Source organism: Chelonia mydas, chromosome 8 (genome assembly GCF_015237465.2).
Source record: "Chelonia mydas isolate rCheMyd1 chromosome 8, rCheMyd1.pri.v2, whole genome shotgun sequence".
In the NCBI taxonomy this organism is placed as follows: Eukaryota; Metazoa; Chordata; order Testudines; family Cheloniidae; genus Chelonia; species Chelonia mydas.
Genome location: NC_057854.1, coordinates 71,878,246 through 71,891,128, shown reverse-complemented (window position 1 = coordinate 71,891,128; position 12,883 = coordinate 71,878,246). Strand labels below are relative to the sequence as shown.

Below are 12,883 nucleotides of genomic sequence, written 5' to 3'. Positions count from 1 at the left end.
CTGATCATGGGCACCAAATGCCTTTTTGCATTGAGACCCGCTTGGTCACCAGACATTCAGCTGTCACCAGTACTGCCTGGCTCCTTGCACTGTTTTCAGCTGGGGCTCTTCCTCCTCATAGTTCAATGGAAGATGAAGGGGACCTCCAATGAGTCTATTCAGCCTCTCCTATTTCAGTGTAGGGCTCTCCCACCCACCTTCATAGGAACCCATTCCATGTTAGTCATAGAGACAAGGAGGAAGCCTGGGAAGGTCACTCCAAATGGTGGGGACAATCCTGGATGCCACCTCCTCTCCCATATGGAGCCCCACAATGGCCATATTGGGATCCCTGGGCTGCCTGCAAACAGCAATTTTATGTCGCTCTGAGCCTAGCCCACTGGGATGATAGGGAGACACAATCTTTACCACCTCAAACCATTCCCTAGCAGGAAAAGACGGAACACAAGCTAGGACAGATAAGGAGACCACCCCTCAAAGTACCATAAGAACGGCTATACTGGGTCAGACCAAAGGTCAGTATCCTGTCTTCCAACAGTGGCCAATGCCAGGTGCTTCAGAGGGAATGAACAGAAGAGGTAATCATCAAGTGATCCGTTCCCCTTTCCTAGCTTCTGGCAAACGGAGGTTAGGGACATCATCCCCAGTCCATCCTGCCTAATAGCCACGGATGGACCTATCCTCCGTGAATTTATCTAGTTCCTTTTTGAACACTGTTATAGTCTTGGCCTTCACTACATTCTCTGGCCAGGAGATCCACAGGTTGACTGTACATTGTGTGAAGAAATACATCCTTTTGTTTGTTTTGAACCTGCTGCCTATTAATTTAATTTGGTGATCTCTAGTTCTTGTGTAATGAGAAGAGTAAATAACAGTTCCTTATTTACTTTCTCCAAAACCAGTCATGATTTTATAGATCTCTATCATATCCCCCCTTAGCCGTTTCTTTTCCAAGCTGAAAAGTCAGTCTTATTAATCTCTCCTCATATGGAAGCTGTCCTATAACCCTAATTTTTGTTGTCCTTTTCTCAATCTTTTCCAATTCCAATACATCTTTTTTGAGAAGGGGTGACCACAACCACATCTGCAAGTGGTATTCAAGATGTGGGCGTACCATGGATTTGTATAGAGACAATAGATATATTCTGTTTTATTATCAATCCTTTTCTTAATTATTACCAACATTCTGTTCACTTTTTTGACTGCTGCTGCACACTGAGCAGATGTTTTCAGAGAACTATCCACAATGACTCAAAGATCTTTCTTGAGTGGTTACAGCTAATTTAGACCCCATCATTTTATATGTATACTTGGGATTGTTTTCCAATGTGCATTACTTTGCATTTTTCAACACTGAATTTCATCTGCCATTTTGTTGCCTAGTCACCCAGTTTTGTGAGATATCTTTATAACTCTTCAGTCTACTCAAGATAGTTAAGTCCAAAGCAGTCTTGTATCACTGGCAAATTTTGCCACCTCACTGTTTACCCCTTTTTCCAGATAATTTATGAATATGTTGAATAGGACTGGTCCCAGTACAGACCCTTGGGGGACACCACTATTTACCTCTCTCCATTCTGAAAACTGACCATTTATTCCTGCCCTTTTGTTTCTTATCTTTTAATCAGCACTCACCAGATGAAGTGGTAATGCCCTCTCCTCCATCAATGGCTGATGAATTTAGACATTCCAAGATGTCATTTAAATGAGTGGCAGACTCCCTTCAGATACTACTAGTCTGAATTTTTTTTCTTTTGATATCCTCTTCACAATTCCTGTTCTTCAATACTGGTCCTCCAAGGTACACAATTTTTTCCCCATGCGTTCTGGTTTTTTGCCTCTGCGTTTGATCTTGTCTTCCAGTTGCCATAATTTTTCTCTTCACCATGGTGTTCTTCAGTCTGACTCTTCTGTTTTCCTGATCTACCTTGTCATTTATCTGTAATATTGTATGAGAATCTAAGGTTCTGCATAATCTTAAAACATATGACTCCTCCTGTTTCATCTCTCAGTACTACACTAATTAATGCTTCCAGTAACAAGGTGAACAAAACTGATTATAGTGTGTATCCTTGTCTCACTCCTATGGTTGTCCTGATCCACTCTGCTTCGTGTCTACCCTTACTGCACTCATCAACTTGCTGTAGAAGTTTTCTTTGAGATGCCATGTATTCTCATAAGTTGCCATAACTGTTTCTGCCAAGTGCTGTCAAAAGCCTGTTTTGAAGTCTATACAGTTGTTAGCACACAACCAAACCTGTTACATGTACCTCTTATATCTATCATATCACAAATAACGGATATACTGTACATTGTCCTGGTCTAAATCTGGTCTGTTCCTCTGCAAGTGCCATTTCCACACACCTCTTTGATCTCTGCAATATCTTGGTGAATGCTTTTACCAGCACAGTTGATAAGTTGAGTCCTCTGTAGTTCTTGCATTCACTTTTTTTTAATAGATTGGTACTACAGTCGCTTTCCCCCTTTCACTCGGCCCTTGTTCTTGTTTGTAAATCTTGTTGAATAGCTTGTGCATTGCCTTTACCAAGTGTTCCTTGCTTGCAGCAGCTTTTGGTTATGTTGTTGCTTCCCTGGCTCCTTTTTTCTTTGAAACTTTCCATTGGGATCCTTACTTCTAAGGATTCCGGTGTCTGCTTTCCCTCATTTGTGCTGGGAAGCTTGTTCAAGACCATTTCATCTTCTGTGTTCTAGACATTGTATGTCTCTTCAAAATATTTTGTTCATCATTTGTTCTTTGCTTGTTAATCCTCAATTATGTCTCCACACGTGTCTTTCACCACTGACCTCTGCAGTTCATGTCTTACACAGTTCTTATCTTGCAATACAACCCTTGTGTTGCATTTCTTTGTGTAGTCTTCTGGCTCTTTACACTGTTCGCTTATCCAGTTGTTCCTATCAGTCTTTGCTTCCTGTTTTATGTCTAGTCAGCCTATTGTACTGAGCTCTTAAACTCTCCATCCTCCTTTTTATTCTCCTTCAGCTTCCTACACTTGTCACTCATTTGCAGCATTTAATCCATTTTCCACCTTTTTTCTTCATTTTGGCCTTGTAGCCCAATATTTGTTCAACCACTCCTGTAATCCCATTTTTTTTACTGTTCCATGTCTCTTCAATGTTCATTTATTCTTTCACCAGATGTATGATGATTTTCTGCATGGCTTTTCTGTATCCTTTCCTCATACCTGTCTCTTTCAATTTGTCCACATCATAGATCTTAGTTCTTGGCACTTTTTTCATCCCAATTGATGCCAGCACTAACTTATGATCAACTGCAAATGATCTGCACAACAATTGTTTTCCACCTGTGATTCACAAGTACAAAGTCCATCATGTTCTTTAATTACCTATCAGGTGATTGTTACACTGTCTGGAGTGGTTCACAACCATGAGTGCCAACCTCAAGGCAGACTTTCAAGAAACAGGGCAAAGGCCCCAAGTTGGGAGAAATCTATAACTGGATTTCGCCAATCCAGTAACACATGTGAACTCCTAAAGCGCTATAACCACCTTACACAGAGTCACTGTCTCCCTGGGCCTTCCAGTCTATCTTGCCACCCAGGCAAGAAGGCCTTAGTGATAGTTGGTTGCTGTAAACCAAAGATCACAAAATATTCAGGTTTCTCGCAGTCCAGTCAATTTGTTCTTTATATCTCATCAAAGACAACACTTGTAGCCAATCTTGTAATAAACTAAGCATTTATTAACTAAAAAAGAAATGAGTTATTACAAGGTTAAGTACAAAAGAACGGGCATACTGGATCAGACCAAAGGTTCATCTAGCCCCGTATCCTGTCTTCTGACAGTGGCCAATGCCAGGTGCCCCAGAGGGAATGAACAGAACAGGCAATCATCAAGTGATCCATCCCCTGTTGCTCATTCCCAGCTTCTGGCAAACAGAGGCTATGGACACCATCCCTACTCATCCTGGCTAATAGCCATTCATGGACCATCCTCCATGAATTTATCTAGTTCCTTTTTGAACCCTAGTCTAATCTTGGCCTTGACAACATCCTTTGGCAAGGAGTTCCACAGGTTAACTGTGCATTGTGATATACTTTTTGTTTTAAACCTGCTGCCTATTTAATTTTATTTGGTGATCCCTAGTTCATGTGTTTACTCCTTCTCATAACACTTCCAAGTAAACGTCTATAAACAAATGAGTTACAGACTATGGTTCCAAAAGGTGACAGAGTTGTAGTAATCTGTCCACTCGGAAGGCCTTTTAGGTTGACCATTGAGATCTGTTTCTGTTTCATAGCTCTCGCCCTGTCATAGTCCAAACAGCAAAAGAGAGGAGAGAATTTCTTGTCAGCTCTTCTTCTTCCAGAATTCATGTTGATGGGAGGAGCCCTTTTGCTTTTAGCCTCTTCATGGGTGTCAAGGGGCAATTAACAAAGTCTTTGTATTGTGGTATCCCACAATTGCCCCTTTAGTTTTGATAGTTGCCTTGATGAGCAGGAGATGATCCCTCCTAACAGATTCAGTTTCAGAGCAAACTTTTTTAAAGAGTTTTATAAAGCAAAAACTTAATAATTACCTTCTACCTAGTAATAAATCTACTATAAGTGAGACTAATTCATGCAGCAATTTACAAGTGTTTCATAAACTCTAAACATATTGTTACAAGTTTAATACCCATTTTAAACATACTAAAGCACAGGTGAAACAGACTAGTTTCCAGCAATTAATTTTGTCAGTGCACAGCTGAGGCCTAAAGCCTTGGCAAGAGCTGGCACCTGGTTTGCCAGTGTCAGTGATGTCCATGTCCACATCCTCTGCAGCTTGCTTTGTTGAAATAGTATGTTTGTTATCACCAGGTTGTTGCTTACGCAGAGATATAGGGCTTATCTACACTTACAGCACTGCTCCAGTGCATCTGGTGAAGGTTTTATATGCAAAAAGGAGACCCCTCCCTCAGTTGCATAATAAAACCACCTCCGCAAAAAGGCAGTAACTATGCCAGCGGGAGAAGCTTTCCCCTCTACGTAGCACTGTCCACACCAGTGCTTATGTCAGTTAACTTATGTTGCTTAAGGAGGTGGTTTAGTCACACCCCTGAGTGACTTAAATTATTCTGACATAAGCTGTAGTGTAGACATAGCCTTAGAAGTCTTTCTCCTTTTGTTTTCTTCATCTGTTCCAAATCTGGTTACTGCTCCAGCCCAGGAATTCCAGTCTGCTTTTACTTTGGCATGAATGTCTCCCATCACCAATAACAGAGCTTGTCTTGAAACATCTTGTATTGTTTTCAGCAGATCATTATAAAATTAATCAATTTCTTCCTTGGGCACTACTGAGGTCGGCACATATTTGTACTATTGTAACTGTACCAAGTTTGATTCCAAATCTCACCTTCGATATATGAGAAGATATTGGATTAAATGCCATAAGACCCTGCCTTGTCTTTGGCTTTAGCACAATTCAGCTCTGTCCTGGTATCCACCATCTTCTCTTCCCAATGTCAATATCCTATGTTTATCATGGTAGAATTCTCCTTTGCATTCTCATCTCTTTTGGCATAGACTGATGTTTTCCCACTCATATCTTTTCAACTTGTGCATCAAGTTCTCCAGCCTGATATACTGTTCGTATGTTCCAATAAATGTATTTTTCCTTGAAGTTAAGCACATAATTTCCTGTTTTGAATATTAAGTTTGTATTTATTCCAATTGCACACTTTTCACCCCCGCCTCAGTTTCTGGCACTTGTTTGTCTGGGCAATGACTGAGCCAGCATACTTTTTTCTTTCTTCCTTCCATTCTTCATTTAGTTTCTATGGTCCAAAAGTCACCAAGACTCCTTGGTTTTGTGGTTGACCAGAGTATCGTAAGGCATCTGCAACACTGCTTTACACTATCGACTATCCTGCTCCAGTGCCGTTTCCACGAATGCTATTCTTTGAAAGTTGTTTAGCTTGAGTTAAGTGGTACTCTAAGCTCAAGGTGGCTGGCCTATTGGGGAGTATGGATTGAAGTTTTAGTGCCGCTGATGCTCGATCAGTTGCTTATCTCATCACTCTGTACTGCTAATCCAATTTACTCTACATGGTTTGAGTTTTTCCTAGTGCGGTTGCTTTCACTCAAGCTAGATTAGTATGGGTGCAGTCACTTGAGTGTACTAATTTGAGCTAACTGATGTGGTGTAGATAAGCCGTTAGAATTCAGAGGACTTAATAGATCAGATGTTTGGCCTTCATTTGGATTGTGTATTCCAATCATTTGGAATTATGCTTCATTACAGTAACTGCTTCTGCAATTCTTAAGTGTGAAGTCAAAAATTTGTACTGCATCACAGTTGTTATTTAAAATTTTAATCTTCATTCATATAATTTGATTCTTATTGGTTGTAGTGGTCGTGATTCAGTTGCAAAAAATAATTTTAATATTGATACTGTAGTAAAATAATACTATGCAAAGTATTCCTTTACATTTTTAAAGTGTATAGATTCAGAATGTGGGATTTGACAGTGGTTTCAAGGCATATATTAAACTTGATCTAGATTTGTAAGTAAATGTAAGGAGTTGTACTTTTCCTCCCCTCTTCCCTGTGGAGGACCTCTGATGTGTATAGATAAGGAGGAAGCCTGCAGTTTCTGTACCAGTAGTGTATCTTAAAAGTTAAGTGCTAAAATGTGAACTTTGGATGCTACTCTGAAACTCTGGATAAAACAGCCATTCTTAAAAGAAACTGATTCTAAAGTAAAGATCTGTACTTTAGATCTGTACAAATTATCTAACATTTACCACTTTCAGTACTGACCACTCCAAATGTTCAAAAATCCTGAGCAGAAACCCCATGGGACTGGCTTAAAAATCACAATGTATTTAAAGGGAGAAAAAAAGAAACCTTTTGGGTTTTTTAATATCTGCCTTCTAGTTTATGAGCTTTCAGGGTATTCTCAGATTACATTTTCTATCTAAACATGAAGATTAGAAACTTTTTTAACATAAAAACTGAGGTTCTCCTGTAATCGCTTGTCTCCAGGAGGTGGACCTTTATTAAAGCATCAGTTTTTCATTAGATTTTCAATAAAATCACAAGAGTGGGCAACTCTGTACACTTGTCCAAAAAACCTATTGCAGTAAATACACTTGTGCAATACAGCTATATTTAACTGTTCTGAAGATTAATTAAAAGACTGTATTCTATCCATTTGGTAGAACATTCCATTAAAAGCAATTGCTGAAAGCAGCACAGTAACACAAATTAGAGTGGAAACCATCCAGACCTCTCTTATTGGAGATTTACAGTATAATCCATTGGGATTGGAAAGAATGGCTTTTGTAACTAGGGAGAGTAAGAAACTAACTTTGGGAAAGGCTTGAGAGGAACAAGTAGTTTTCCATTTAAATCCTGCAGAGACGTGTTTGGGACTCTGATAATGTTTATATATATTGAAAATTTGATTTTTTTCCAAATTATTAGTATTTTAAATGCAGAAGGCAAATATAGGGTTCCCTTTGCCTCCTTGCACATGTGTGCATTGCATTATATAACCTTAATTGTCTAATGTCTGACACTTAGACTTGATTGTATGACATAATTTTGAAATTTCATGTTTGAAATATTTGTTACAGTAAACACAATTTTTGCACCTTGCTTTTTCTTTTGCACTAAAATTTAAAAAAGGTAGGGGTGAGTGCTAATCTGAGAGAAAATGGTGTTCCCTGTGTCTGACTGTGCAGTGTCTTAAATCCACAACTGGATGAACAATGATTAGTTTGCACATTTCACAAATTTTGGATCTATGCACCCCTTATTATGCTGTCTTCTATGGAATATATCCAACTTGAAATTCGCAGGCATTTGGCCTAGCATAGATGCTGCCAGACCCCCTTCCAAAGCCATCTTTAATGCAGGGGAGGGAATATGTTGGGTTTAGGAATCTTGCTGAAGATGAAGCTGTGTGTCAAAATAAGCATGATCATTTATACTATAGCTGCTATTCCCTCAGCACACCTATGATGCTCATATTTGTGTACTGCAGTCTTGCACTACTAAATTTTGTTCTGTGAGACCTAGAAGCTGGGTCATATGCACAAGACTGTCCCTCTCTGAAGCTGTCAGTGCTAGAGTTTCTGTTTAATCTCCAGCCCTCTCCACCTACCTTTTTAAAAAAAAAAAAAAAAAAAAAGGGGGGGGGGGGGCGGGCGGGGGGAAGCATTTCAGCTGTTAAATTTAGTGCTTACAAACAGAAATCTGCCAACATAGCATATATGGACCAGTTTGAATTCAGTATAAAGTACAAGACGTCTTCTGGTCCATTTAACAAGTTGATCACTGCTGGAAGAATGAATTTAAAGAGCTTAATCATGAGTTTGCTTTTTCAGATAAGTGTCAATGAATAGGACAGCTATCAAGGTATGTTAAAACATAAAATTAACTACTTTGTCATTATAAAAAAAAAATACCTGCTTCCCATGTATACTTTTGCTGTCTGTATTAAAAACCAGTCATTCCGTGAGCTGATAGATATAATATAAAAATGAAATGTCTTTATAATTCAAGAACTTCTGTATGTCATTTAGTATTTCCTTGGAAATATACCATCTTGCACTAAGATGGTATATTCTAAATTGTGGTATCGTTCAGAATGGTAATCACAAATGTAATATTTCTTTTTTTCAGGACCGTATCCACATTCCATGCTTTGGTGGTTGGTGCTTTTTGTGTATATATCTTGTTGTATGATGAAGCTGTTAATGCTGACCATGTCTGGTAAGACAAGTTATATCAAACTGACTTTTTAAGAATGACATTTTTCTTTGTTCCCATTTCCCCACATCTTTGTCTCACGATGTTGCTATCATGTTAGAGTATTAACTAGCCAAATTATCACTCAGTTTCTCTTAAAATGTAGAGAGCCATTTTAGGTCTGTCCTGACTATCTCTGGTAAAATCCAAAATATTTTGCCAATTAAAATGCCATTAAGTCTACTGTATAACTGTTTCTACAACTTAGTATAAACAGACAGACACACTTCTCAAGACTATTAACTGAATTTCAATCTCCAATTTTAATGCACAGTTCTGAAAATACAACCCTAAACAGTCAAAAAGGTGACTGAAGATTTAACATCATTATTTGCGTCTATTCACTATTTTGCTTGTAAAGTGAAACAGCGAAATTATAAATTTTATTAAAGCTAATGTTAAAAAAAAAAATATAATAGGTTGGGGAAAGTGTCTGTCTGTACATCTTTATATAGTGCTTAGATTATCCACAAATATAAAGTTAGTTTTTAAATGTCATACGATACATAGCGTACATAATCGGCAATAACCCAAATTTAGGTAAATAGATTTAACAACACAGTTTAGATTTTAGAATCTGAATACTCTGGTACATCACTCATGAAAAGCTGTACAGAGATTTGGTTGTGGAAAGCAAAATATATCAATGAGTGGAGATTGTCCCTTAGTAATTGAGAATTAGGTTGGTTGCACCCTCAGAATGTCGGGGGTGGGCGGATTATGACCAAAAGTTAGATTAGATGAGATTAGTGGGGTTTTTTTGGTTTCCTTAGTATAACCAAGACACTATAACAGTTTTTCTTCAGCTCCCCACCCCCTCCGAAAAGGTTTTTGTCAATAGTGGTACAACAGAGGTACTCTCTCTAATAAATGCTGCTGCTGCTCCTCCTTCACTGATTTTTTCCAGTAGTTCCTCTAACTAGAAGATCTTTCTGCATTACAACTTAAAAACTCAAAAGAAAATAAGTTTACTAGTTTTAGTCCTTGGCGTTTGTCCTTTTTTCCCACCCCCCAACAGACTTTTGCAGTATAATACAGGATTTTTTGAGTTGATTCATGAGATTGTTAGCAGAAAGTTGAAGCTGTTACCCTTTATTGGGACTGACTTTTCCCTTTCTTTAAATATAAGAAATACTGTTGATTTTACCTGTATAATTAAACTTTTTATTTTTTTTTTAAAGCTTTAACTCTTCTTTCCACCATAACTTTATTTTAAACTGAATCACAACATGGGAATCTGACTAAACTCAAATGCAAAAAATATTTCATCTGGTTTTAAAAGAACAGAACAAATGTTTGCATTTCATATTGTTCAGTTTACAGATCAGTAATAGAATGCAATATGGTCTAGTCTACCGAACAGGACTGGATGCTATGAAGTTAGGAGTTCTAATCACAGCTTTGCAACTGACTTGATGTGTGGCTTTGGGAATATTCTTTTTAATACTGCTATTGTTTTTCATTGATAAGAATAGGATAATGCTTTCACTATTTCCTCACAGGGATATTATAATTGTTTAGGGTTCTGTCCTGCAAGATTCTAAGCTCCCTTGATTTCTAATGGTTCCATATTAGTAGGTTCCCCTCCCCACTTCTTCTTAATACCATTTGACTTTATAGACTACTTAGGTATTGTTTAAGGTTATGAAAATGAGGGAGAAGTCGGAGGTTGTGAGAATAGGAGAGATAAATTGGTGGGAGGAGGAAGGTATGCTTCAGGTCATAAGTAAATCACTAGCTGACAGGAATTAATATGAAACTTCACCAACGAGCACTGTCCACTATGGAAGTTTTTTTTAGAATCGAAAGACGACTGGTCTGATGTGATATGGCAATTTTGTGTTTCGGTGAAGGAAAAGGAAGAACTGCAGCTCAGTCTTGCCCGCTCCAGGCAGGTGGCTCTGTGGGAATGGTGCATGGCACACCAAATTTATCATATAGCTCCTCACTTTGCAGACAAGGACAACATACTGGCAGATCAGTTGAGCAGAGACTTTCATAATCAGCACAGGTGGTCACTTGGGAACTCTATAGAGAGTGACATCCCTTTCCCATGGGAGGTCCATCTCCAGGTACTATCTGCAACAAGATGTAACACCAAATGTCCGAGGTATTGCTCCAGAGAAGGAATGGACAACCGGTCCATCTCTGATTCATTTCTTGTAGACTAGGGAGTAGGTTTCCTCCTCTGTCCCCTCAGCCTCAAATTCTTCTAATTCAGGGTTCTCATGAATATTCAAACAAGAGAAAGCTAAAGTTACTTTGGCCTGTGTGAGACAACAGCGGTTGTGGGATCTACTGCAACGATCATAAACAGTTTCTGTCTCTCCATGGAATTACGGGCCCAGCATAGAGGTCAGATTTGCCATCCAGGCCTCCATGGGGCAGAATAGTATTTTGACAGATATAGAATAGTTCTGTTCTGAGTAAAAAGCACAGGAATTCTGTTTAAACTCCAGGAAACATCGACTTTTACAATCGTAAGTGGAAAAGGTTCTCTTTGTGGGCAACTAACAATCAACCTGTGTTTAGTTCCTATTCATATGGGAGTATCTCATTAATCTGAAATGCTTGAGACTCTCCATATCATTGGTAAAAATACATCTCGCAGCCATGTCTGCTCACTATAGCTTAGTTGAACAAAATACTGTATTTAGTCATGATAAATTAAAAAGATTCTGAAGGGTTTAATGAACATCTATCATCCCCATCAATCCATAAACTTGCCAGTGTTTTTTCCTACATTCTAGGTAAACTCCATACCTTGGATGCTAACAGAACATTAGCCTTTTATATGACTGGCAGAAAATTGCCAAGACTATTTGTCTGTTATGGGGAAAGAGTGAAGTTTGGGCAGTCACATCCCAACACCTTTCTACATGGGTTGAACTCTGTATTGAAGAGTGTGTTTGTTTTAAATACACCTTTTCCAAAAGACCTTAGAGTGCACTCTGAGAACAAAGCTGCATCTGTACAGCTTTTACTTAGTCTCAATTCATACTTCATAAAACATTCCTTACGTGTGGCATCTAGATCAGATGCACAATTTGGTAAAGCAGTTTACAATCTTTTTAATGAGACCTCATTGGATCACTGCATAGAGTGAAGAATACTGCTTGCCAGACTCCTAGGAGTGGGAATGTGCCGAGGCCACTCAAAGAACAAATGAAGGTTACTCACCTGTAACCAGAGCTCCTGGAGATGGATTCTGCATAATGACACTCGCTTCCCACCTTTTCCCTCTGAGTCCTAATTACAACTTTGGACTTGAGGTGGTAAAAGAACTGAGGTGGTTGGCACATCATGTATGCTTTTATGGCTTTGCCCTTTGAGGAGCCATGAGGAGAGGTGCAGGGGGCACAGAGTGCAGCGGTGGGTACTGCTGTTAGAAGGTTCCATCAGTCCAAGTTACAATTTCAGCACTTCCCTAAAGTGAGAATGTGCTGAGGTCCTCTTAAATAGTTTGGTTACAGGAGAGTAATTTTCATGTTCCCTTGCACTTTAGCTGTCAACATGGTATCTCATGATTAGGTTTTTTTAAAAATCACTTCTCACTCAACTGGTACTTATCATCCCAAACTACATTTTTTAAAATTAGAGCAGGATCAGAGGCATAAAAGGGGGTGTTTCCTGGTCAGCACCTTTGCTGACATTATTACTGGCTCTAGGCATCAGCAAAGCAAGCATGCGCTTGGGGCGGCACAATTCCAGAGGCGGCATTCCCGCCACCTCCCTTTTTTTGCTTGGGCAGTTGTGCTCTTGGAGCTTGGGGCAGCAAAAAACCTAGAGCTGGCCCTGGTGCTGACAAGCACTCTGTATTAGCTGACCTTTGTTCATCTCCTCAGTATGCTGGGGGACTTATTGAGTTTCAGCTCCATTCCCTTGCCAGCTGCCCAAGGCATGAGGTGATCCTTGCTGCTGGCCTCCCTGGGGCAGCAGATGTGTTCTGTCTTCGGAATCAGTCTTCCTAATTAGCAACTTCTCCTCTCCCTCTTACCCGAATTCCCATGATGCTACATGGCTGGATCAAGCATGAGTGGCCTGGGGGGAGGGGAATGGTTTGTGATATTTGTATGTCCTATGCAAATTTAACTTTTTATTATAAAGG

General features: G+C 39.2%; 1 protein-coding gene across 4 annotated transcripts in view; it reads left to right on the top strand.

Annotated features, from left to right (window-relative positions):
• Nucleotides 1-12,883, top strand: part of TLCD4 (TLC domain containing 4) — a 53,563-nt gene that overhangs the window by 18,218 nt on the left and 22,462 nt on the right. For all 4 annotated transcript variants that reach the window (XM_043521481.1, XM_043521483.1, XM_037906968.2 and 1 more), the window contains one exon: nt 8,650-8,739. In XM_043521481.1, coding sequence (XP_043377416.1) covers nt 8,650-8,739 — 90 coding nt within the window. The remainder of the gene's footprint in view (nt 1-8,649; nt 8,740-12,883) is intronic.